Genomic DNA, 23,457 nt, shown 5'->3' with positions numbered 1-23,457 from the left:
AGTACCAGGCTGATGGAAGTCATGTCATCAGAACTACTTTGACATTTTTCCATGAAGCAGTTTGATGAGACATGCAGTGGCACGGGAGCCCTAGGAATATGATAGCATCTCTATTGCTGGCATCTTCTCGTACTTACACACTAAACATTTACTTTTATGCACTAAACTATTAGATTTAGTAATAGATTTAGCCCTATCTGAGTGTGATACAGCAGATTTTAGTTTTAGCTTGTCAATAAAGTAATTTGTGGGAAGTAATTGTGGAAAGCAACTGCTTTTATTTGTAATTTTCTTTGGTGAAGTGCATACATGCCATTCTTGCTAAGCTATGAAAAATATTAAAATATTAAAATGTACTCTTAAGTGTTTTAGATTTTGGAGATTAAAGAAAGATTTTTCAAGAGCATTAGCATACATGGTAGAAGGTAATTTCACGACCCTATGAAATCAAAACAAACAGTATTTCAGATTAAACAGGAATAAAACACCTACTACCTTGCATATAGTTTGGAAAGCAAGAACAAAGTCTTTTACAGACTGTTTATTTCACTGTTTACAGTCATGTCAAGAGTTATTTAAAAGAGAGTTTACTGACTGCAGTGAATCCACAGAACAAAAACATATCTGTGAAATTTTCCTACCAGAGAAACAATGTTTATCAGTAGGCACAGTGAGAATTAAGAGATTGCAGGAGACTATTTTTGTTCAGTAGTCTCTACCTGAAACTTATTTCCTCACCCATTTCAGTTTTTCTCTGATTCAGAAAAAACAGTTATTTGTTTTCCTAATCCATGTAGCAGCAACTTATAATCAGGTATATCCCTTTTAAAATTAACTTCTCAGTGTATGTTCCAGGCTATGAACCCAGTTTCTCCCTCCTACCAGCCATAACATTCGGTAGCAGAACTCAATCATACTGTACTTGCAGCTTTCCATTTAAAAAATTCTCAGTTGGTATAACATAATTTACAATTGCTAGTGCACACACAGCATCTGATTTAATGGTGCAAACTCTTAGCAGTGCAGATAATGTTCTTGATATACAATGCAGCTGAGGATGTGAAAATACAATTAACAGATATAATGAAGTTTATGAAAGCTCAGTTTACAAAAGGAAATTTCATGGTGAGCTCAACAATGTGCAGTATGCATTGCAATGTCAGATACGAAAAAGAAATGTCAGCTATGGGAAGGGAGCTGAAGAAAAAAAGGAAAAGGAAATACACGTACCAAGAGACATAGTCCTGCTGTGCTTGCTTTAAAGCATGCAGATTCCATATACTTTACAACAGAAGTAATACAACAGAATTTGCAGAATCAATAGTTCATGATAGAAGTCTAATACCTTCCTGAACTAAGCCTTTAAAGGGAGCCTTCCTTACATGAGACTTTCTTAGATGATGCTTGAAAAACAATTATCTTATTTCCTAAGTTCTGGAAATGAAAAATACAATTTTTGTTAGAACTAAATTTCTGTACCTGATCTGTAATCCTTCTACCTGGAACTTCTGCACGCTACCTTCTCGCACATTCAAGTGAGAAACAAACCTCTCGGTTGTTCACACTGACCTTTACTTTGGGTTGATTTTGCTCTTTCATAGGCTGCCGCCTTCCTTCCTTTTAAGCCCCTCTTGACTTTCTATCATAGAAACACTAAACTCACAAGAGGCAGTAGTCAAAACTACTTAACTTCATTAGTGAGGCTGTGGGCAGATCTTCGACTTTCTGGCAAAATCTGTCTGATGTCAGCATTCAGTGTTGAGTTTGTCTATGGTTACAGGCAGCAAACTTCTTCCTAGCTTCATCTCTTACCTCTTGTTAAGTTTAGATAAACAAGATTCAGTACGTCTGAGTACTGAATTTTCTGTTGACTAATGCAACTTGTTTTGTTTCTTCAGACTGATGCCATTGCTTTTGAAAAGGAACAATGTTTTCCTTCTGTCTCTAAAATCTTGGTAGTAAATGCTATTTAACATGGCACTGTGCTTTTCAGTCTGAAAGGCCATTGCAAAAATAGAATATAATCATAATTTCTGCACCATTCCTAAATGGCTGAGTAAATTTTTATGTGGTAAATTGAATTCCTTTAACAGAGATATTATGAGAGTTATCTAATACATCACAGTTCCAGAAGGGTATCATTACTGCTTATCTAAGCTTCTACCCAGTGTCAAGAGCTATAGTGATGCTCTCAGTGATGCTATCTAAATTTAGACTCCAAAATCAAGTATCTATCATACTATTCTTGTATCTATCATACTATTCTTGTAGGATTCTGTGTAATAATTCATTTCAGGTAAGACTTCAGCATTGTAATACACACTGCACAGCAGTACCCAAACTGCTGACTTCTGCTCACAACAATGTGGTTGTGTTTGCTCACATGCACCTTTGATTAGATTACAGGCAAGAAGTGGTTTTAAAGGTCTGTGTTTTGGCTTTAGGTGCCTCACATGAGAATTCAGTAGTTTCGGCATCTAACTAATTTTCATATATTGAATCCTTACCTCTCTGTGCATTGGTCTCCCTCATGAAGACAACAGATCTTGCTTATGTAATGGAAGTAGGGAAAGCCTACATTGCTTTGCAAACACTAATTAAGAATACTAGATGAAGAGTATTATGTGTTACTGGAAAGAGATGGGAATATAAGGCATTCTGCATCAAATACCTCATTAAAATTACCATGAAAACTTGTCTACAAGCAAGATGAGACAGATGTGTAGGATGTTTTAGTACAGAAAGGGTTAAAATGCAGAGTACTGTTATGTATTATACAGCCTTTCTTGCAGACTTAATTTCTAATTCTCTAGACTTAATGCTGGAGAATGGCTGGTATGCATAAACACAAACATCATTTATTCATCAGTAATCTGGCATTTAATTAAAATATTACTGCACTCCTATTCAGTGCATACAGAAGAATGGTGTAAATATGAAAGGTCAAGTAATTCACAGAATCTCAGAATGAGTCATGGAAGAGTTGGGGCTGGAAAGGACTTTTAGAGACTGGCTAGGCCAATCTCCATGCTCAAGTAGGGTTACCTGCTCAAGACTGTGTCCAGGCAGCTTTCAAGGATCTCCAAAGACAGGGACTCTACATCTTTTCTTGGCAACATGTTCCAGTGCTGTCACCCTCACAGTAAAGACATTTTTCCTTATACACAGGAAAAATGTGTGTGTTTGTGACCACTGTCTCTTGTCTTGTTACCTGGCACTACTCCGAAGCATCTGGACCCATCTTCTTTACATCCTCCCATCAGATATGAGAGTTTTGTATTGTCAGCAAACTGACTGAGGGTACATTCTGCCCCATCATCCAGGTCATTAATAAGTAAGCGGAAAAGGACCTGGCCCAGTGTTGATGCCTGGGGAACATCACTTTTGACTGGCCTGTAGCTGAACCTTGTGCTGCTGATCACTCTCTGAGCTTGTTCAGCTGGTTTTCAGTTGACCGCACTGATTGCTCACCTAGGCTGTAGTTCAGCCCATGTCGATGTTATGGGAGCTTGTCTATGTGAATGTTATGGGAGATGGTATCAAAAGTCTTACTGAAGTCAAAATAAAAAAACATCTATTGCTCTCCCATCATTTATCCATCCAGGCATCTCATCACAGATGACTATCAGCCTGGGTAAGCTTGGTTTCCCCTCTGTGAATCTGTGCTAACTACTCCCCATCACCTTCTTCTCCTTCATGTACCTGCAAAGGGTATCCAGGATTAGCTGCTCTAGCACCTTCCCATGGATCCAGCAAAGGCTGGACAGCCTGCAGTTCCCTGGGTACTCCTTGTCTTTTTTGAAGATTTGGAGTGACATTTACTTTCTTCTATTCCTCAGGAACCTCTGCTGACCACCATGACCTTTCAAGTAATTGGAAAAACATTTCAGTTTTGGCCGTAATACATTTTTTGTAATGAACAATCTCGTTTTACTTGAGGATGGACCAGTACTATGGCAATGACAAGAGCAGCAGCAACAAGAATCAATACAAAAGTAAATAGCATGTTAAATACTTATGATGTCATGTTCAATCTCTTTTCCTTTCCAAATCCCCAAGGTATCAAAATGCCAGCTGAAATAGCCTGTTCCCTCTTAAATATTTGAATACATTTATTTGCCAATAGAGCTCTTAGCCTTGAATTCACTCTATCAAACATTACCTGCCGAGGAGTTTGGAAGTTTGCCTTCACTAATCACCCTGGTTTTCTCTAAAGACAATCTATATTCAGAGAGAATCTGAATCTTCAGTTCATCCTCTTCTAGCAGAGGTGATCACCTTTCTCTGCTGGTTAAAGGTGGAACTTAACAAATTAACTTTGACAAGGGAGACAAATCCCTACTTAACAGTCACTACTTCTCATTAAGAATCATGTGTGTTTAGATTATACAACTGCAAAGAACCCAAAATATTTTCTGGATACTCAAAACATATCTAAAAGCACTCCCTAAAGATCCCTTTACAGCGAAAAAGTAGAACTTCCTTTGCCCTATTTTCGACAACTCTTCTAAAGCTATGAATAATTAAGTCCAGCACAGCGGCACTGATATGACTCCAGCATTAGCAAGAGAGTATCATTTTCATTTAGCAAAATTTTAGTACTTGGAGAGACAGTAACAGGCAATCGTATCAAGACTACTAGTTTCACTACTAGAGGGAGCAACCAGAGGGAAAGCAGAACAGTTCACAAACAGAAGAGAGAAAACTGCAGATGTTTATCAAAGATGCCAGTCTTTCCTTATATAAGCATTTCTAATGGAATATAACTCATAGAATAGTACTCAAAACTCCCTGTAATGGTATCAAGAGCAAATGCAGCAACAGAACAATCTGTCATCAGGCTCCACTAAACTTCTCAGCACTGGATAATAATAGGAATAATTAGTGAAGTTACTGTGTCCAACTCAGTTAATATCCAGGGAAACTCAAGATCCTTTTCTCCATGGGGCTACTCAATAGAAAAATGCCATATTCCTATGTTGGGGCCTCGGCATTCATACCATCTTATTTTCTTATCAACTCAAAGGCTCTGACAGCAACATCACCAGGAGGTAGAGAAGATATTCAGCTAAAAATATTTTATATTGGAATTGTCAGGTCATCAGCCTGTTCCAGAGCAGTATTTAAACAAGTTAATACTTTGCATGTATTGATCCTAACAGCAGCTGGGCATCATAGATGCTGCCGGAACCTGAACCCAAATGCTACTTCATTTGAAGTTTAAGCATCTGCTCACAATTTGGGATGAGGCAATACCTGTCACCAAAAATCATCTTTCCTCCAAACTATGAAACAATTTTCAAAGCAAGAGAGAACTACAAAACTGAGAGAGTATTTTCAGAGACAGAGTAGATGAATATTTCTCATTGTTATGTTCAAATATCACTGTATTCTTCTGCCATATTTACTTTATTAACTTCTTTAAGTTCTGAAGCGCATCTATATTCAAATCATCAATATTAAAGATTTTAGCTTCAAAGGACCTCAGATTTAAGAATAACATCAAGTCAATCACCATCATTGCACTAACTGAACCTTTTTTTTTAATGAAGGCTATCATCTGAACACAACTGGGGGTTAAAAGATATAATAGATTTCTTTATTGTATTCACCCTCTTTTCTTGTTTGGGTCCCTTCTGAAAAAAATAACTAACTCATTTAACTTTCAATTTTCAAAAAATCTAACCTTTTGATTTTAATGATTAAAATAAAAATCACAAAGGCAAGCAGCTTGCTACTTAAGAGTTACAAATTCTGGTGAATTTCTTTCAAATGCCTTCATTCAATCAAGAATATTCTGCATCTTCCTGTTTATGAAATGCATTTAATAACTGGTAAATGCTGGAAGCCAGTTAATGATGTCAGACTTCTGTTTATAGTGCCCAGAAACTGAAGAGGTCTAATCACTTCCTTTCATTTTCATCGAATACTTACTCAAATTTATAACATCAGTGAAATACATTAGGCAGTTAATTTTAAGAAATTACTGCATTTTCAGTTGGATAATGTCACTTGGCCTTCAGCCTTGCTACTTACAGCTGTAAAAATTACAAATTACATCTTGTTATTTAAATAAGGAATATTTTTGAAGGTTAAGAAATGGTGACTCATACTTTTATGTCAAGTAGGGTCTTGGATGGGTACTACTAGTATAGCACCTTCCTATTAATTAAGAAAGGGGTGGAGAGGAAAAAATGGAAATCTGGCTTTAGAGACCTGATCTGGAGCACATATGTCTTAATAAGTTCTCGTACAGCACAGAAAAGAGGCTTTTATTTGGAAGATTTTTTTTTCTTTTCTCTTTTTTTAAGTTCAAAACATTCATGTATCTTTTTTAACACTGCTTACAGTAAGAACCCCTCCGGGTTTCATGAGCTGCAATGTTTAACACACAAATTAGTTAAGGTGTCTACTACAGCTGTGACAAACTACGGCTTCCTGTAAACTTCAGTGCATAAAAAATTATTTGAACCCATAACTAGTAATTTACCAAAGACTTGAGAAAGATATGAGTAGGAGATGGAGGACACAAATGAAAACTTATCTTTAGATCATACATGTGATTTTGTGCGAATTGTCTAATATATATATGAAAACCTATTGCAGTTTTGCACAGACTAAACACTGATTTCTCTATACTCTGAGCCTTCTGTATATTGTGGAATTTGATCTTCTAAGAATCGGTTTCTTTATGTTAATATTAATTGTATTAATTATTTATAACATATTTATACATATTTATAAATTCTGAATTGACTATGCTTTTAGTTTCTGCTATTTATATCCTAGTTCTATGGAAAAAAAAAGATTTGTTTTTCCTCCATACCAGCCTTCACTTCCTAAGGATAAACTGCTTGCTACAAATTATCTATCTGCCTGTAAAAGTCTGCCTAGATTTTTTTATTAAATTTCTGAAGCATTTTCTCCCTACCCAAGAACTTATTTCACTTTTTAAAGAAGAGAAAAAGGAAAGGATACAGCAGTATTTAGCTAGTGTATGAGATAGTCACTTAAATATCAACAGCATAGTTGTTTTTTTTAACAATAAACTGGTGTTTCAAGACTGCAGGGGGCACTGATGCACTGTAGAGCTAGAGCATTGCAGAGCAAGATTCAGACAGGATTTGATTAAATAGTCCTGCAGGTTACAGACAGAAAAAACACATAAACTATTTATAATCAATTTAAGTTTAGAGAAATCAGGAAATTGTAAAATATTTATATGATTTTGGTGGGGAATTAATGTTTCTTTTACTGGCAAATATATTTGTTCTTCTGCAACAATCACGTAGTTGTAGGGATTAGACTCTTTTCTTAACCTTTGTAACCACTGGCCCTTGAAGGATGATGCATCTTTCTAGCATTGCATTACTCAAGATTACACACTTAAACAAACAATCCCAATTCCCTGTAGGAAACACAATTTTGCATAGTATCTGCCTGGAGAAGTCCATTTATTGGCCATTGAAAATAACGTATTTGTATATTAATTAATCCATACAGACATTACCCAATTCACAGACTCATTTAAATGAGGACATATTACAGTAAGAATTATATATTTTATCAATTTATTTGATTTTTACTGTTTTGGGGACTTAAGAATACAGGTGTCTGAGGCATAGAGATTTCCTGACAAGCAAAATACATGACAATTTATCACTTGACTGTATATGGTAGGCAGTGACTAAGCCTCTATTTACATTCAGTACTTTACTCTTTTAATTTCTTTGTTCAAGTAATTCTTCTGTATGTGTGTGTATGTGTATGTGTGTTCAAATAATTCTTTTTTCTGTGTGTGCCTGCAAGTTCCATCAGTTTAATCTGTTCTTTGGAATATCTCAGATCTTAGTATTTCATAAAATTACAACTATCATTAGCCTCACAAGTTCCAGTTGGCTAAAGGACATGTGTTCTTTCTAGAAGGACACGTTGTCTAATTTTAAGACAGCAAGACATGAAGAATCTAACACTTAAATTGGTAGTTTGTAACAACTATAATCATGATTACTGTAATAGCTTTTTTTTAATTTTTTTTTTTTTTTGGTACTGATTCATATTCTCTGGTTTCAGCTTTTTCAGCTTTCAGCCTTTGATTCTAACATGCTGGTGTCTGCTCAGCTAAAGAAAGTTCCTCTGGATTCAGTCTTTCTCCTCATACACATCATCATCAACTCAGGCATATTTTAAAAGAAGAAACAGAGTAAATTCCGAAAGTATCTTTATGCATAACTTTTTTTTTTGTCCCCACACTGTCACCAATTGCTTTGAGGTTATAGATCATATCCTTTCTTCTTATATAAATCTATATTTTTTTCTACTTTTAATGTATTGTTCTGATAGGCAGCAGTACAGAATGAAACAGACTATAACCAATATCACAATCAATAATACACACAGAAACAAAATTACCCTCTTACTTTCTTGCTCAGAAAGCCAGGAATCACATTAACAATTTAACTCCAGAAACTTATGTTGAATTGCTTGTCCAAATTCCAAAGTAAAGAGAACTCCTCAGGGTTCTCTCCTTTCTTCTGGGTTTGGCCATTTTCAACAAGCACTCATAATAGGAAGTTTTGTACAAACCTCTTATTTTCAAAAAAGTATATAAAGAAACTTTCTTTAAATCAGGCTTTCCTGTTAGTTAGTTTTCATAATAATTAAAACCACACAGTCTGAGAAATTTTAGAAGACTTTTTTTTTATTCTAAATTTCTTTCAGTAAGAAAATTCTACATTAATATATCAAACTTTGATTTAAACGTTCAGGACATATATCACTATAACAGCCAATTTATGCCTATTAGCAATATGAGGGATCTACTTTTATAAAAATTCTGTATTTAAATTTAGGTGTTTGAATCCCATTCTAGATCTGAAATGAACAGATGTCATTAAAAGTGCTATTCCAAAGAGGAGTTCAAAACATCTTAACTGATATTTTTATTTTACATAATCCATTTATATATATATATATATATACATATTATATTATCATAATATTATGTTCAATTGACTTTCTTTTCCATAAAAAGAGGCAAGGTTTTGATATATTTTTGATTGTTTTGCTTTTGGCTTTGTTAAAGGAGATTTTTATAAAATACAGAAATTCATTATAAGTCACAAAGCCCTCCACTCCATTCACTGACACAATGGAGGACACACAATGAATCTCAGCCTATTCTGCTCGACAGAATAAAATGGAACTTCTGAACTTTTATCATTCCGGGTTTTATCATTCGAAGGCAACTCTTAAGACTTCTTATTATTTCTCTATAAATTTCAAAAGTGAATCTCAAAGCCAACAAAAAGCTATAAGAAACTCTTATTCTGACTCAAGCTTTCAGTAGGCAAATTCTTCCTTTCAATATGACTCTTATTCTTACTTATTCTGTCTAATATGCCTCTCTTCTCACAATACTGTCTGGCCCAATAACAAGAGCAACTACACCTCTATTACGAGGCACTCTCAGCACATAACTTGGAAATCATGGAAATCTGCTGAGAAGTTTAATTATTTGTGAGTACACAACAAAACATTTTTTTCTCTATTTCTGTAATTGGAACGACATCAAATACTAGCATTAAAGCTCAACACGAAACTGTAGTTCAATAAGGAAACCATGCAAGATAATTTCTTTTACTAGTCAATTGCTTTCAGACAATTCTTCCCGTTACATAGTTTGCTTTCTGAGCCATTGTTCATAATAAATTTAAGACTTAGATTTATACGGAAACCTCTTCACAGCAGAACTCTGTCAAATAACCCTGGACTGATCTGTAATTTTAAATGAAAAGAACAAAATTTAAAATATTTTTTCCATTGTAATAGGCCTTTCTTCTTCACATACTTGTTGGGCTAGAAGCCAAAGTGGTAATTTCAAGAAACTACTGAACCACACCACTCAATGTCTTGTATCATTAAGGTGATTATTCTTAAGCATTAAGGCAATGTTTCCAAAGAGAATTGCAATGGTTATGACACCTGATTTTATCAATGTTGTGAAAAATATATCTAAGGAAGTTTTAAAATGTCAGAAAAATGGCTTTAAATTTAGCTTTTGTTTTGTGAAGCTGTTCCAGCTGAGTGATCTCACCTCAAGGCTGTTTTTTTATTTTAGCAAAACACTTGTACTCCTATGTTTACAGTATTATTTCTAAGGGGGAACTATGTCGAAATACAGAATTAAAGAGTTGCATTCATTCATCAGAAAATGAATCTTTCATATAAATCTCAAAATTAAACAACAACAACAAAAAAGGTCTCATTAAATTTTGTGGTGGTTTTGTATTTCAAAAGCTAAACATGTTGAAGGATAGTCCCTGTTCAGATGACACAGATTCTAGGGAAGTATAAATCAATTTTCCAGAAAGTAATTTGCTTGTATCAATATTGTCACACACTTACAGCAACCCAAAATATTCCTACTGTATGTACTGTTCCTGAAACTATAATCTTTGAGATAAACATTATAAAATATATAATCTTTAATTATATTAAGGATCACATATAAATAATATATAGTGTATATACATATATAAAGGTCATCCTTGTTAGCTGCAGCTGAAAATACATATTTTCAAATTCTGTCCCTTTCCTCCTGTCAGATTACCACAGAATTCACTGGTAAGAAAGGCTGGGGATTGCAAAACTGCTTTTAAGTGATGGCTGCAGCTTCCTCCTCCTGACTGCTCTTGACACTGAAGAGACTCCCCACTGCCCCCTGGACTGCGATGCCACCCAGCACCCCCGAGGAGCTGCCCCACACTGCTGTGTCACATCCCCAACTCTGCCCCCATCTCCTAAGCAAGACCTCTTGGAGAACAGGCTGCAAAGCCACCCAAGAAGTTCTCCTTCTCTTCTCCAGGACCTAAAAACATTCTCTGGATGGAGACAGTGTCTTTATGCACTAATCACAGTCGTTTGTGGGTCTTTGAAGGTGGCCAAGGGAGACTGATTTTTTTTTTTGTCAGGACAAATGCTAAGGGCACATGCATTTCACCTTCTTGTAGTATGCAACAAATGGAAGATGCTTTCCTCAGTTCTGAATTATGGATTACGGGGTAAATTTATATACAATGGTTAAAAACTCAGGATAAAATAAATTTTACAAGTAGCATTAATGAATTTGGTCATCATATACACTAAGAATCAATGGTAGTTGGTGATATTCGATATTATATAACTCCATCAAAATGGGTTTGTTCTGGACAGCGGAGTAAAGAATTAGTCTGTGGGGAGGACGATCTGGTTTTCAGGTTTAACCGAATCCTTATCCAATGGGAAAGAAGTTGTCTATTTAAAATATATGAACAGAGCCAGTGAAAGCTCAAGAAGGACTTTAGGATTTGTCAATTGGCCTCTTAAATGACCAGCTGCAATTTGATCACTTGACACACTTGCTTTGTATTTTTTTATTATTTGTATAGGAAAAGAGCAGTTTTATGAGGATAGTTTATCAGCATCACTCCCAGAAGGTAGTGGGTTACTTTATTTAACAAGAATAACTATGGCTTTTTTTCTAGTTATTAAAGCTCAAAATAATATGAAAGTTCAGAAAAAAAAAACTAAAGAATATGAAAACAAAAGTCAGTTTTAGTTTTCCAGAAATGGGAGAGAAATGTAATACATGCAAACTCTGTTATTTCACCTGTATATATTTAGCACAGGGATTGCCTAAAATCTATCACAAACATTTCCCTCTGAACACTTCAGAAGACTGAGCAAAAGGCTTACACAACAATTTACAGTGATTTGGAGGATTTATAACAGTAGGAAAGATTAGTCCTGTCAGTTGTTCCTTTTTTTTTTTTTTTTTTTTTTTTTTGAACACTGAGTCTGTATCACTGAAAAGTTATTATCTTAACAGATATGCTAAAGGAGGAAAAAATGTTAAAAGAAAAAAGCACTTATATACATATACACGTGCAGCAGAAAAGAAACTGCACAGGACAGCAAAAGCCACAAGAGACAGAGAACACGCTGAAAATAAGCATAATAAAAGATGAGGAAAATCACAAAAAAGCAAAATCACAAGCAAAGATGACGGAAGTATATAAAAGCAAATTAGACCCTGGAAAAGAAGGAAGAGGCAATTAGGAATGCACAGAAAATGTTATCAGACAGCAAAAGCAAGAGATGAGAGATAAAAGAAATAGCAAAAATGTATGAAGAAGAACAAATACTCATTATCATGCTCTCTATTAAAATTAGACAGAATTGTTATTAAGATATCATCAAGCATCATATATATGAAGAATACAAATGAATGGTATTTCTGAAGCTTTATATTCAATAATGTACTTAACATTTTAGTTAACCACAGAAAATGGAAAACCTGGTAAATGGACAAAACTAAGTGACAACAATGTCACTCACTTGTTTTCTTCTACTGTACGAGAGCAATATATATGCTTTTTTTGTTGTTGTTGTTTCAGAATTGAGCACGTATCTCCAAACTGCTAATGAAAAAAATTCAAGCAAAAGTATATGTGCTGAGATATAAAAATGTAATTAAAGTTCGAATAACCTCGCTTTCACATTTACCAGAAGCTCAGTGCTTCTCATAGCACTGGGCATTTATTCATAAACTGAGATGTAAATAGACAGAAAAGCCCAGATTTGGAACTAACTCTGTGATTTTCACTTCAGCCCTAGACCAGCTTGTACATTTGTTCGAATTTAGCTTTGTCAGCCCAAATAGATTAACGTGAAATGCCCTTTAGCCCCACTAGAATCTCGCAGAAGCTGTTACTATGACTTACATGTACGTATGTAGTGGTGTATGGAGAGTATACACCACTATAGTAGCCATTTCCAAATGTGAAATGTTAGTGGTTTCACTTTTCTCAAATAGGGGGCAAAACATCTTTTAGCAGTGCCATCTTCCCCCTTTCTAAACAAGAAAGAACTCGAACATTTCAGATGACTGGTGTCAGATGCCTTGAGTTGTGAAGTTTTGCAGTACTCTTAAAAAGCAGGAAGTACCATAGAGGAAGTGGCATGGTGAAAAATTGTATGGGAAATTGAATTTTACAGAACTGCTAAGGGATGTTTTGAAAAATATCACTGAAAACTACAGAATGGAAAAGTGAGTACTCACAGATAAGGAAGGGGAGTTAGAACTTGGAAAGTGGATAACTGAGGGCTTACTGAAACCATGTAGAGATCTCCAAAATATATTGCATAGCTCCTGAGAAAATTGCTGTGCATTAGGAAAATCATCAATCCTCCTGATGGGATGGAGCTTGGGTAATGCACATTCAAGAGCCTCTTTCCAGAATACAAATAGCAATCAGAGTCATTGCTCAATTTCAGACTGGAAAAAATAGCTTAAGATAAATTAACAGCAAAATAAAATCTTTAGAAAAATCAACCAAAAACCTGACCTATAGGCAGTAATGAAGAAAGCAGCTTATTAGCTCCTGCCTGTCAGTGCACAAATCTGCCTTGAACATTTACATCCATCAATAAACCTCTTTTTAGAGGAAACAGCACACAGCTGGATGCATTGTCCTAATTAGGAATTTGTTTAACACAAGAATAAGTCATGGATTGCAGATACATATATGCACATATTATTTATATATATACACACACACACATACACACACACAGAGTATCTTTTAATTCTTGTTTTCTTAGCTCCCACGCAGGCACTTAGCAATTCCATGAGAAATCAAGGTATCATTATATACACACTTGGCCATTATATATGCTTGGTATTTCAATTTTTTTTTTTATGTATGCATAGACACACACACTTACACATATATATTTTACATATCCGTGTATGTGTTTGGAACCTTGGAATTTACTACATGCAATAAATTCTTACAGTAATACAAGGCTGTCCCAGCTCCCAGGCACTAAACAGGAGTGAGGCCTGTGAACATCAGCTTTTAATATTTAATCTCATAGCTTCATTTATGTCTATTATCCAAGCTTTACATGAAAGTGATCATTTATCCAGAAAACCTACTACAGTACCATTTCCTAAAATATATAAATTTTGTATTGTATTAACACATCCCAAATATTTATTTGAAAATAAAGAAATTAAAGATCTCATCTCTTAACAGAACTCATCAGATGATCTATTACTTCCAATCGGCTGTTTTAGTGTCGTTGGCCATCATATTATCTCTTTCAAAATTGCCTCCTCTGAAATAGGAATATTTTAAACAGCATCTTAAAATAACATTTGGTAAGATTTAGGTAAATATATATTCTAGAAAGCTGTCTTTTGGAGACTGACCTTTGCAACCGACAGAGTTCTACGACAACCTTTCCTAAAACCAAAAGCAACTTAGCTCAGATGACTTCTGTTGCTGCGATTCTGCACTGAAGCTCAAGCTGATTCTCCAGCCCATGCCAGAGAGGCACTGCTGTGCAGTTTCCTGGCTTCCACCTCGCTCCCTCTCAAGCAGGAAGCTCTGGTGAACCCTGAATAGGGCACATACATCCTTCACAGAATCACAGAATGGCTGAGATTGGAAGGGACCTCTACACATCATCTAGTCCAACCCCCCTGCTCTCAGGTGATTGTAGTCAAATCTCCTCTTAGTCTTCTCAAGGCAAAAGAGACCCAGCTCACTTAAGTCTTTCCTCATAAGACAGATGCTTCAGTCCTTTAATCATCTTTGTGGCTCTCCTCTGGGCTCTCTCCAGCAGCTCCACATCCCTCTTGTACTGTGGAGCCCAGAACTGCACCCAGTACTCCAGGTGCGGCCTCACCAGAGCCGAGGAGAGGGGCAGGATCACCTCCCTCGACCTGCTGCTCTCTTCCCTCTAGAGTACCATGGGCTGCAGCAGATCTGTGAACAGCAGGTTTACATAGGCTACGTGAACATCAAGCTCCTCTCCTTTCTCCCCCCCGGGCCACAGAAAGGTGGCAGAGCAGTTTGCACTATAGGACTGCAGGAGAAACAAGCTGCCTGCAGACCAATTAAGACCCTTTAAGAGTAAAAGTACCATAATATCTACTTTACTGCTTCAATCAAGAATCAAAGGTATGCCTGTATTGAAAAGCAACCTCAGAAAAATCCATAAATCTAGCCCTCACAGTCATCCTCATCAATAGGCTTAGCTGCGTATTAATTAATCTTCTATACCAACAGAGCTAAAGCCTCATTTTTGAAATGTCAGTGCCACTGAGCGTGCCCAAAAGTCTGGGGCATTCAGAATGATGAGAGTTGTAGCTTTAAGTTTTAAGCTCTCTGGTCCTATTCTGTTTTCTGGTACTGACTTTACTCTCGAAATTACGTAGCACCTTGTTTGTACATTACATGAAAAGCAATCAACACTTTGCCCCCATCTCCCATTTAGCTCTGTTCAGCAAAAATAATGCACGCTCCTTTGCAGCGTATGATATTTGCATTACAAATCTGAATGCTAGAGGTACTAACAGCATTCTTTCCCTGTATATTTAAGGAACTCTAGACAGATAATCCCATACATATGCCAGTGTAACTAGTGCCTTATTTTTTAATTTTTTAATCTTTAGAAAAATGCAAACAGCAACCTGGATAGCATTAATCTCAGATATAAGGAACACAGAGTATATAATGTCCTTTAAAATGTACTGAATAGTCCTGAAATAGTGATGTCAATAGTTTTGAAAAGGTTAATGAACTGTATCTAAAATTTGTTTGTGAAAGTTCTCTATACTCTATGCACATATTAGCTCATCCTTTTGGTATTTTAAAATTCAAATAGACCTAGTTAAAAAATGGCAGAACACATTTGAGTAAATTTCAAACCTATTAAAAATTCATAAGGTTAAAATTTACTCACAAACCCATACACTTTAAGAAGTTTCTGCATGTCTCCCTTGGCTGACCTTCTCCACCACAGTAATAAGGTAATCCGCGTTGCTGGAGTTGCCAAGAAATAAAAGCAAGTTGAACGAATGGTATTAGTCAGACCCTTGAGTAAGGCTAAACATACAAAAGCAGAGGTACTTGAAAAGAATAAAAATCTAGCAGGGAAAGTGTCAGGAAAATGACAACCAGACTTCCCTCTAGTCTGCTCGTAAGGCACAACTATGCCATGCAGATAAATTTAGACAACTTTGAATTCTGCTTCCAGGTGTTCACAAACTGGAAGAGCTGAGGCTCAGGCCAGGATGGAATCAACTCTGTGGAGTGCACAAGACTGGACACCATTGTGCTCATCTACAGCCTTCTGGAAGGAGCAGAGAAGGGAAAAGGGACATGTTAGGAGGGATAGTTGGGACTGAGGCAGTCTAACATTCTTTAATGTATCAGACTGTTTTCAAGATTCATCTATACAAAACACAGTGTCATTTTACGTACCGAAGTATTTGCAAGAAACAGCCTCTAGACTGTAACCACTGAGTTCTCACTTGAGGTGAAGTCATTTTTATTGTCAATATACAGCACCAACCATATCTCTGAGTAAATTGCTAATTGATTAAAATCAAAAGGAAACATCAAAATTAATACAAAATGAATTAAACCTTGGTATATAATTCTACAAATTCTAACAAATAATGCAGCATTCTGAAGAAAAATAAGTTTAAAGAGTATCTAAGTCATTTTTGCCTCAAAACTTTCACCTTCCCATCTACAGTAGAACAAATAGTTGATGAAAAAATCTCATGGGTCTTATGGTTCTCATAGGCTGAGTAAACTAGTCGACAAGAAACACGGATGAGAAAGTAGTGTGATAAAGCCTAAGGACACAGACACCTGCCTCCGAGAAAAGATTATGTTGCAGGATGAAAGAAAGCACAGAAGATGGTAACGATCCTTGTTGTAAAGAAGCTCCTCTTTTAATCGGTAGTTTAAAAATAGAGCTTCAGCTTCGTTAGAATTTAGGAGATCAAACGTGTAATGCTTATGCAAAATGCAGAATGACTTCCTCAAATCTGAGGAGACATCTGGGAAGGTTTATGATTTTCCAGTAATTAATTTTTAATATGTAAGTAGTTCTTGAAGTCACGGTCTTTTTTTCCTTTTCTTTTTTTCCTTTTTTTTTTTTTTTAATATTCAGAAGCAGTGTTTTCCTGTAGTTTTTACAAACTTACGTATATTATGGGCAGCGGCAAGTTTCCAGCATTTGCAACAATGATTAATGATAATCCCAAAACCATGAATAGAAATACAAACAGCATCTTACCCTGACCACTCCTATATTTTATTTTAGGATTGTCTTTTTCTTCTATGCTTCAACACTCTAAATAAGCTGTCAAGCTTAATTGAACTATGCTGAAAAAATTTTCCATTAAAAAAAAGGCTTGAAAAGTATAAAAGAAAGCAAAATATCCATCTGTATAGTCAGTTTTTCCCTAAGTATTGTTGAAATTATCTAGAACGGTCACCCTATTTTAGGAAGAAAGGAAAATCAACACAAACAATTTCTTCTGACTTGAAAAGGCACAGAGGGTAGTTTACCTGCAATTGTCAATGTTATTTCTGCCCACAGCATTAGAGAAGTTGAAAGGTCCCACATTATTGATTTCTATGACTTCTACACAGCCAGTGAAATTGTAGACAGGTCCAGGCATCTACAAAAGAGGAAAAATGCACACAATTCTCATGCTTATTATCCTTGCAACTTGGTTTTAAAAAGATTTTTGACGAAGATTTATAATACACTGTAGAAGTGTGCTGATTCTAAGGATACCTCCTGGTTTCCATTTTTTTTTCCCCTATAGGGAAATTCTATAAAAAACAACAACAAAAACTGTGAATGTAAGAAGAAATTACAAAAAAATAGAAGTGCAATCTTTCTAAAATATACTCATTGTTTTCGACATACAAACAAGACTATAGGTGCATTGACACCCCAGCAAAAAATAGACTTGTCTTTAATCAGGTATTTATTTGCTACAGGTGAATATAGGGCTTAGGGAATGGCAAAGAAAGAAACTTTGAAAGTCTACATTTAAAATTACTACTCCCTTGCTTAAAACATATTTAATACCATTAATCATGTTCCAAAGCTGCCTAAGGACCAACTAAGAATAAGAATCATTCTAGGCATTATGTAAATACAGAAAAAATAAATTGTTCTGGATATGCGGCCATCTAAACAAGTAATAGTCACACAATGTGTTGGAAGGTGTTAAAATATATGACCAAATTACCCACGATGCTGCAGAGAAAACTTTATGCATTGAAGCACTGGACCAGGTTCACTAGGACCGCTGTTCCTGAGCACCCCAGATGTTATATACCTGTTCTTGGGGCCACATTACAGATGTCCACAGTTTATAAAAGAAATTTCATGTCCGTGGACTCAAATTTCATGCCAAAATAGGAAAAAAAAAAAACAATGTTGGGACTGTTAAGATACGTCACTGACACAATCTACTGGGGACTTGTGAGACTGTTTGGGCAGAACAAGCTGTAGCGGTGGAATCGCAGACTGACTGGGTTGGAAGGGGCCTTTGGAGATCATCTACTCCTGGGCACAAGCAGGGCAACCAAGAGCACACTGCAAGGACCATGTCCAGCTGGGTTTTGAGTATGTCCAGAGAAGGAAGATATCAGTTACTCCTGTAAAAGGCAAGTAAGGCACCACAATGACTGCTGGTCAGGAACACATTAAAGAAATAGCAAATCTTCAGATGATTCTTAACACTGCAGAGGATCATAACAATGACTGTAAAGTAGCTAGGTTTAGACACCTGCAGAAACAGAAAAAACCTAAATGCAGTCATCATTTCATACGGGAGCACTATATGCAAAAGGAAGAGGCTTTTTTTAAAGCAAATTCAGAGGAACATTCAGAAGAATAAAACACAAGCAGATGAATAGATAAACAAGGTATTGGAGCTTCACAGAAAATGGAAATAAACTATCAGAAGAAAAAAGACTTTGGAGCCTAAACAGAATTGCAATTTTTAGATAGCAAGGTTAAAATAAAGCAAACGAACAAACAAAAAAGGCTAAATGGCTAAGAAGTTATGGCTAAGCTTCTTAGCTAATGGCTAAGAAGTTATGGCTAAATGGCTAAGAAGTTACTTTAAAAGTAAATAATATAAGAAATAATATGAATTTTGGTAGGTAAAAAACCCTATAAAGCAGATCAGATAAAGTAAAACAAACAAGATTTCAAGGAACAACTTCCTAAAAGCAAAGTGACCAGTATTAAATCCTTTTTTAAACACAACAGGGAGCAGGAAGCCTGACAGAAAGACTGTTGGGCTAACAGATGATTCTGGTAAGAGGATTCAAAGACAAGGAAATGTAAGCCAACTCTCTACATCTAAATTCAACATTGAGGAGCTCTGGAGGTTTCCATGTCCCAAGGTGTCACAAATGTCCTTTTAGAAGAGACACGAGAGATCTGTCCAAAACTGAATAATCACTAGAATAGGTTTTAGCATAAACATGCAAAACTAATGGAAGAAAAATCTGAAGACCAAATAGTGCTTGCCCAAAAGTTTAAAAGGAAATTACTGAACTACTTATGTGGTCATGTCTTTATACTGCATCCAAACCACAGGAATAGATGGCATGGTTGTTTTGCAATTTATCTTTCTTTTATTTGAGAAAGAAGATGATGATGATGTAAGGTCCTATGAACCCTATGAACCCCTAAGTCCAAGTTCCATTCTACAAAAATAAGTAAAAAATACACTGAAGAACAAATAATAGATGCATAGAGGAACATAATATTTGGGGAGAGAGTTGAAAAAGCTTTCTGAAATGGAAGTCATAATTTACAGTAGTAACACTAAACATGTGAAAAAGGACACCTTTGCAGTTACATCTGTGATTTCTGAAAGGCTTTCAGCAATTTTCCGTGCTTGATAGTGTTCCAAAGTAAAAGCCTTGGGGTAAGAGGGAAAGGCTTCAATAAATGAAGAGCTAGTTAAAACAGAAGAAGAAGAAGAAAAAAAAGGGAATAAATAGTGAGCTCTCAGTACAGAGAGCTCTCACAAAGTCCCTGGGCAATCATTATTAAAGTCTGCGCTTTTTAGCATAGTCACAAGTGACTCAGATAAGTTATTGAGGGAATTAAAACAAAAATTTAAACTGAGAAGAGCTATTGTAGAATTTCACAATATGCAACAATACTAAGACATGTAAGGATGATGATGGGTTTGAGATGGTCTCTGAACAGCGAGTGACTATAAAGACTAGGAAATTTACTCTGAAAAAAAATCCCAACAAACAAAAACCACCACAAAGCAGGGTTAGAAAAGAGTGGTATGTAGGCAGTGAATGGAGTTGTCACTGTTTCTCAAAGTACAGGATAGAAAGGGCATGAAATGACACAAATCAGTGGCAGGATGAAAGCAAACAAACAGGGCTACTGTTCATACAATTTAAAATTAAACAGTGCAAGTCTGACACAGAACGTCGCAGATGCTAAAAGTGTGTGTGGGGGGCAAAAACAGTCAAATTACTGGAAGATCAATTCATGACGCGCTATTGAATAGAAAGATGGTACTTTGGATTATGAAGACCTTGAATTTGCTGATCCACTAAGGATTTTTATCTTCCAAAATCCTGTGTCTGTGCCCAACTTTTTAGAATTTGAACATTTATGTAGACAGAATTTTTCAAATGAATCTTCACCTCCTTTCTTATTATTAAAGGCCATAAGCAAAATGATGACTGCTTGCCTTCTTCTCCACCAGTCACTAAGAAACACATTTCGTATTGTGATGGGATGGGATCTTGCTCTGCTTAAAACCTGGAGGTAAAGCCACCTGTCCTTTCCTTTAAGGCAAGGTTCCTAAAAGACCGTTACGACATTGCCCATGCTGACCACCACTTCAGCACTCTTCCTCTCTCCCCTGATCTTTTGTAATATACTGTTAGTTCTTAGTTATGGCTGTTCCAGCCTTACCCCTGTAGAAGTTTTCAAGGAAAGCCCTCATTCTTAGGATTGCAAAAAAGACAAAACAAAAAACCAACCAACCAACCAACCAAAAAGAACCAAGGAAACCAATAAAAATAAGGATAAAATACAGTATAGTGTCAGCATTTACCACAGCTGCTTTTAACTTTTCCAGTTAGCATCAATCAAGACAATTAAGTTAATATGGGAAAAAATCACCATGGCAACCTACGATCCATATCACACACAGAACAGCAAATGAACAGGGATAAACATTTATCTGTATTCTCCCAAGCCCTATTATCAGTGAATACTTTTATTTGATTTCTTTTATTTCCTTCCCCCCAAAGCAAGCTTATCAATTAGGATCCCAATAATTTTTCTTTTGCTGTTATTGTATATTTTAAATGTAGCACTTTCTACTAAAGCAGTACTAAAATACATAGAGGCCTCTTATTTCTGCTGTAATCGTAACTACATCACAAACAATTTGGTCAAACCATAACTTGCCTTTAGAGTGCTAAGCTAAGTAAATAGCTATTTAAACATATTTAGGAATAAGCATTATTGATATAAATAAAAAAGTAAGCATTTTTTTATTCTACTATGTTTGAGAATTGATATAAGTTTGTGATTAGCAGATTAAAGTGTAGATTGCATATGCATTTGGGTTCCCTTCCACTTAAAAAAAATACATTAATATGCTGATAAACCATAATACTTAAATTACCTGAAAATGTCAGGGTCATAGCAACACCAGAAATTTAATTTAATACAACTTACTATTCAGGAACTAGCCAGATATATCTGATACTACACTCTTTAAGTGCCCTTTATACTCAACAAAGTAGCATAGATATCTGGTAAGGAAGGTTTCTGCAAATTGCCCAAACCATTTATTAACATCCCTTACAGGTTAGCCCAAATCAGACCTGCTGTTAGGTACCGTTAACCTGAGACTTTAGTCTATGACCAGAGCTTTCTACAATAAAAATACATTTATTCAAAACAAAACATAATATAATCTTCCCTCACTTGTCTCCCCCAGGCTACATTTTATATATTAAAAGAATTCTCACAACAGACATCATAATGTACCAAGCTACACACTCCATCAGATAATTTTTCACATCCTCATAATTCCTGGAAATATATCTAATTTTGGAGTCTGATTTGCAGAACTCCTGGAGAGAACTGTGGGATTTGTCAGAATGCATAATTTTAAGCATAAACAGTATGGGTTTTGATATTTTTCTTTATATTTACTTACAACATGACAGATTGAAAACAACAACATAACTGCAAGATAAAATTCACCCTATGGTACTGTTTCCTCTGCCCTACTCTGATTCTTGTTAGTGATTAGAACTGTATAAAGGGGTCTTAATGAACTTTCAAATTAAGGATGTTCTGTTCTCAACTCAATATCTTCCTCCAATTTGCCAAACAACAACAAATGTGACTACCCTTCTGAATTTTAATCTGCTCTAAATCTACTGCAGCTGAATTTTAATCTGCTCTTAACCTACTGCAGCTGAACTTCAGTGTCACCTGCAGAGAAGTAAAAGAACAATCAGAGTAAAAGAAATAATCTCCTTTCAGAAAGTCTAATTCCTTGTGGAGCTTTCTTCCCCCAAAAGAGAAGAATTTGTACTTTAAGAAATGTCATTCTATGACCCACGCTCCTGGGTTAGATACTGAATTAAATACAATGCAAAGTATAAGGCTACCATTTAGCTTCTAATCACACTGGCAAATAGATGCAACAGGAGTGGTTTTTCTCTCAGCAGGCCATTTTATAAGCCCTGAATTTTTTATGCTTTCAAGGCACTATGCTACTGGTAGGATCTATTTTTTTCAAGACTTCTCAAGCTACCAAGTTTCTCAGGATTTTGTTAAAAATTAACATGAGTCATTCAGACAACACTGTGATCAAAAATGTTAACGCTTTTATTTTTTCTGTTTTTATTTTTTTAACACCAAGTAATAAGCAACAGGCAGAAGGAGTAAACTCTACCCTATACTCTGGTAGTTTAAGTAAAAGGGGTCATGTTACTCTGCTTAATTCATATGACTCCTAGCTAGAGAACTGTGGGACTTCCTTTGAGAAGTATTGCTGAAAAACACTTTTTTTTTTTTTTTTAAGCTTATGTTATTCATTACTTCACTTTCTAGTATTTACATTTCTATACTTTTCTAAGTCAGCTTCAGTTTTAATCCACATACATTTTTACTGGTAGATGAAACAGCATAAAACAGCATTCATCAAATTTTATTAAAGACATATAAAGCATATATATTTTTTAAATTTACTGACAAGAAGGTGCTATTTGTTCTGAAAACATAAGCAATGAAAGAAAAAGCTGATATTTCAGTTTCTGATAGCCGTAAGGTAAATGCTAGAACAGGAAGAAAAAAGGGAAAGTATATCAGTAAAATTACCTACTTTACTGTGTATAAAATAAAGACATTAAAACAGAGAGGAACTAAAATCTTTCCTACATGTTGAAGCATAAAACACTACAGATAAGCCTAAGGATAACATCTAAGTTTCACTTATATATTATGATATCAGTAATTAATCTTATATGACATGGTAATGATTGATGATTTAAAACTGACAGAGTGATTCTGAGC

General features: G+C 35.5%; 1 protein-coding gene across 1 annotated transcript in view; it reads right to left on the bottom strand.

Moving 5' to 3' along the window:
• The window catches only part of EYS (EGF-like photoreceptor maintenance factor), a 636,352-nt gene that overhangs the window by 182,626 nt on the left and 430,269 nt on the right, over positions 1-23,457 (bottom strand). Inside the window, exon 25 of the mRNA XM_088531218.1 lies at positions 17,418-17,530. Coding sequence (XP_088387344.1) covers positions 17,418-17,530 — 113 coding nt within the window. The remainder of the gene's footprint in view (positions 1-17,417; positions 17,531-23,457) is intronic.

This window comes from Tinamus guttatus, unplaced genomic scaffold (genome assembly GCF_059628265.1).
Source record: "Tinamus guttatus ecotype Peru unplaced genomic scaffold, ASM5962826v1 Tinamus_guttatus_pri_ptg000402l, whole genome shotgun sequence".
NCBI classification, from domain to species: Eukaryota; Metazoa; Chordata; class Aves; order Tinamiformes; family Tinamidae; genus Tinamus; species Tinamus guttatus.
The sequence above is the reverse complement of the archived record's forward strand: the minus strand, read 5'-3'. Positions and strand labels throughout refer to the sequence as shown.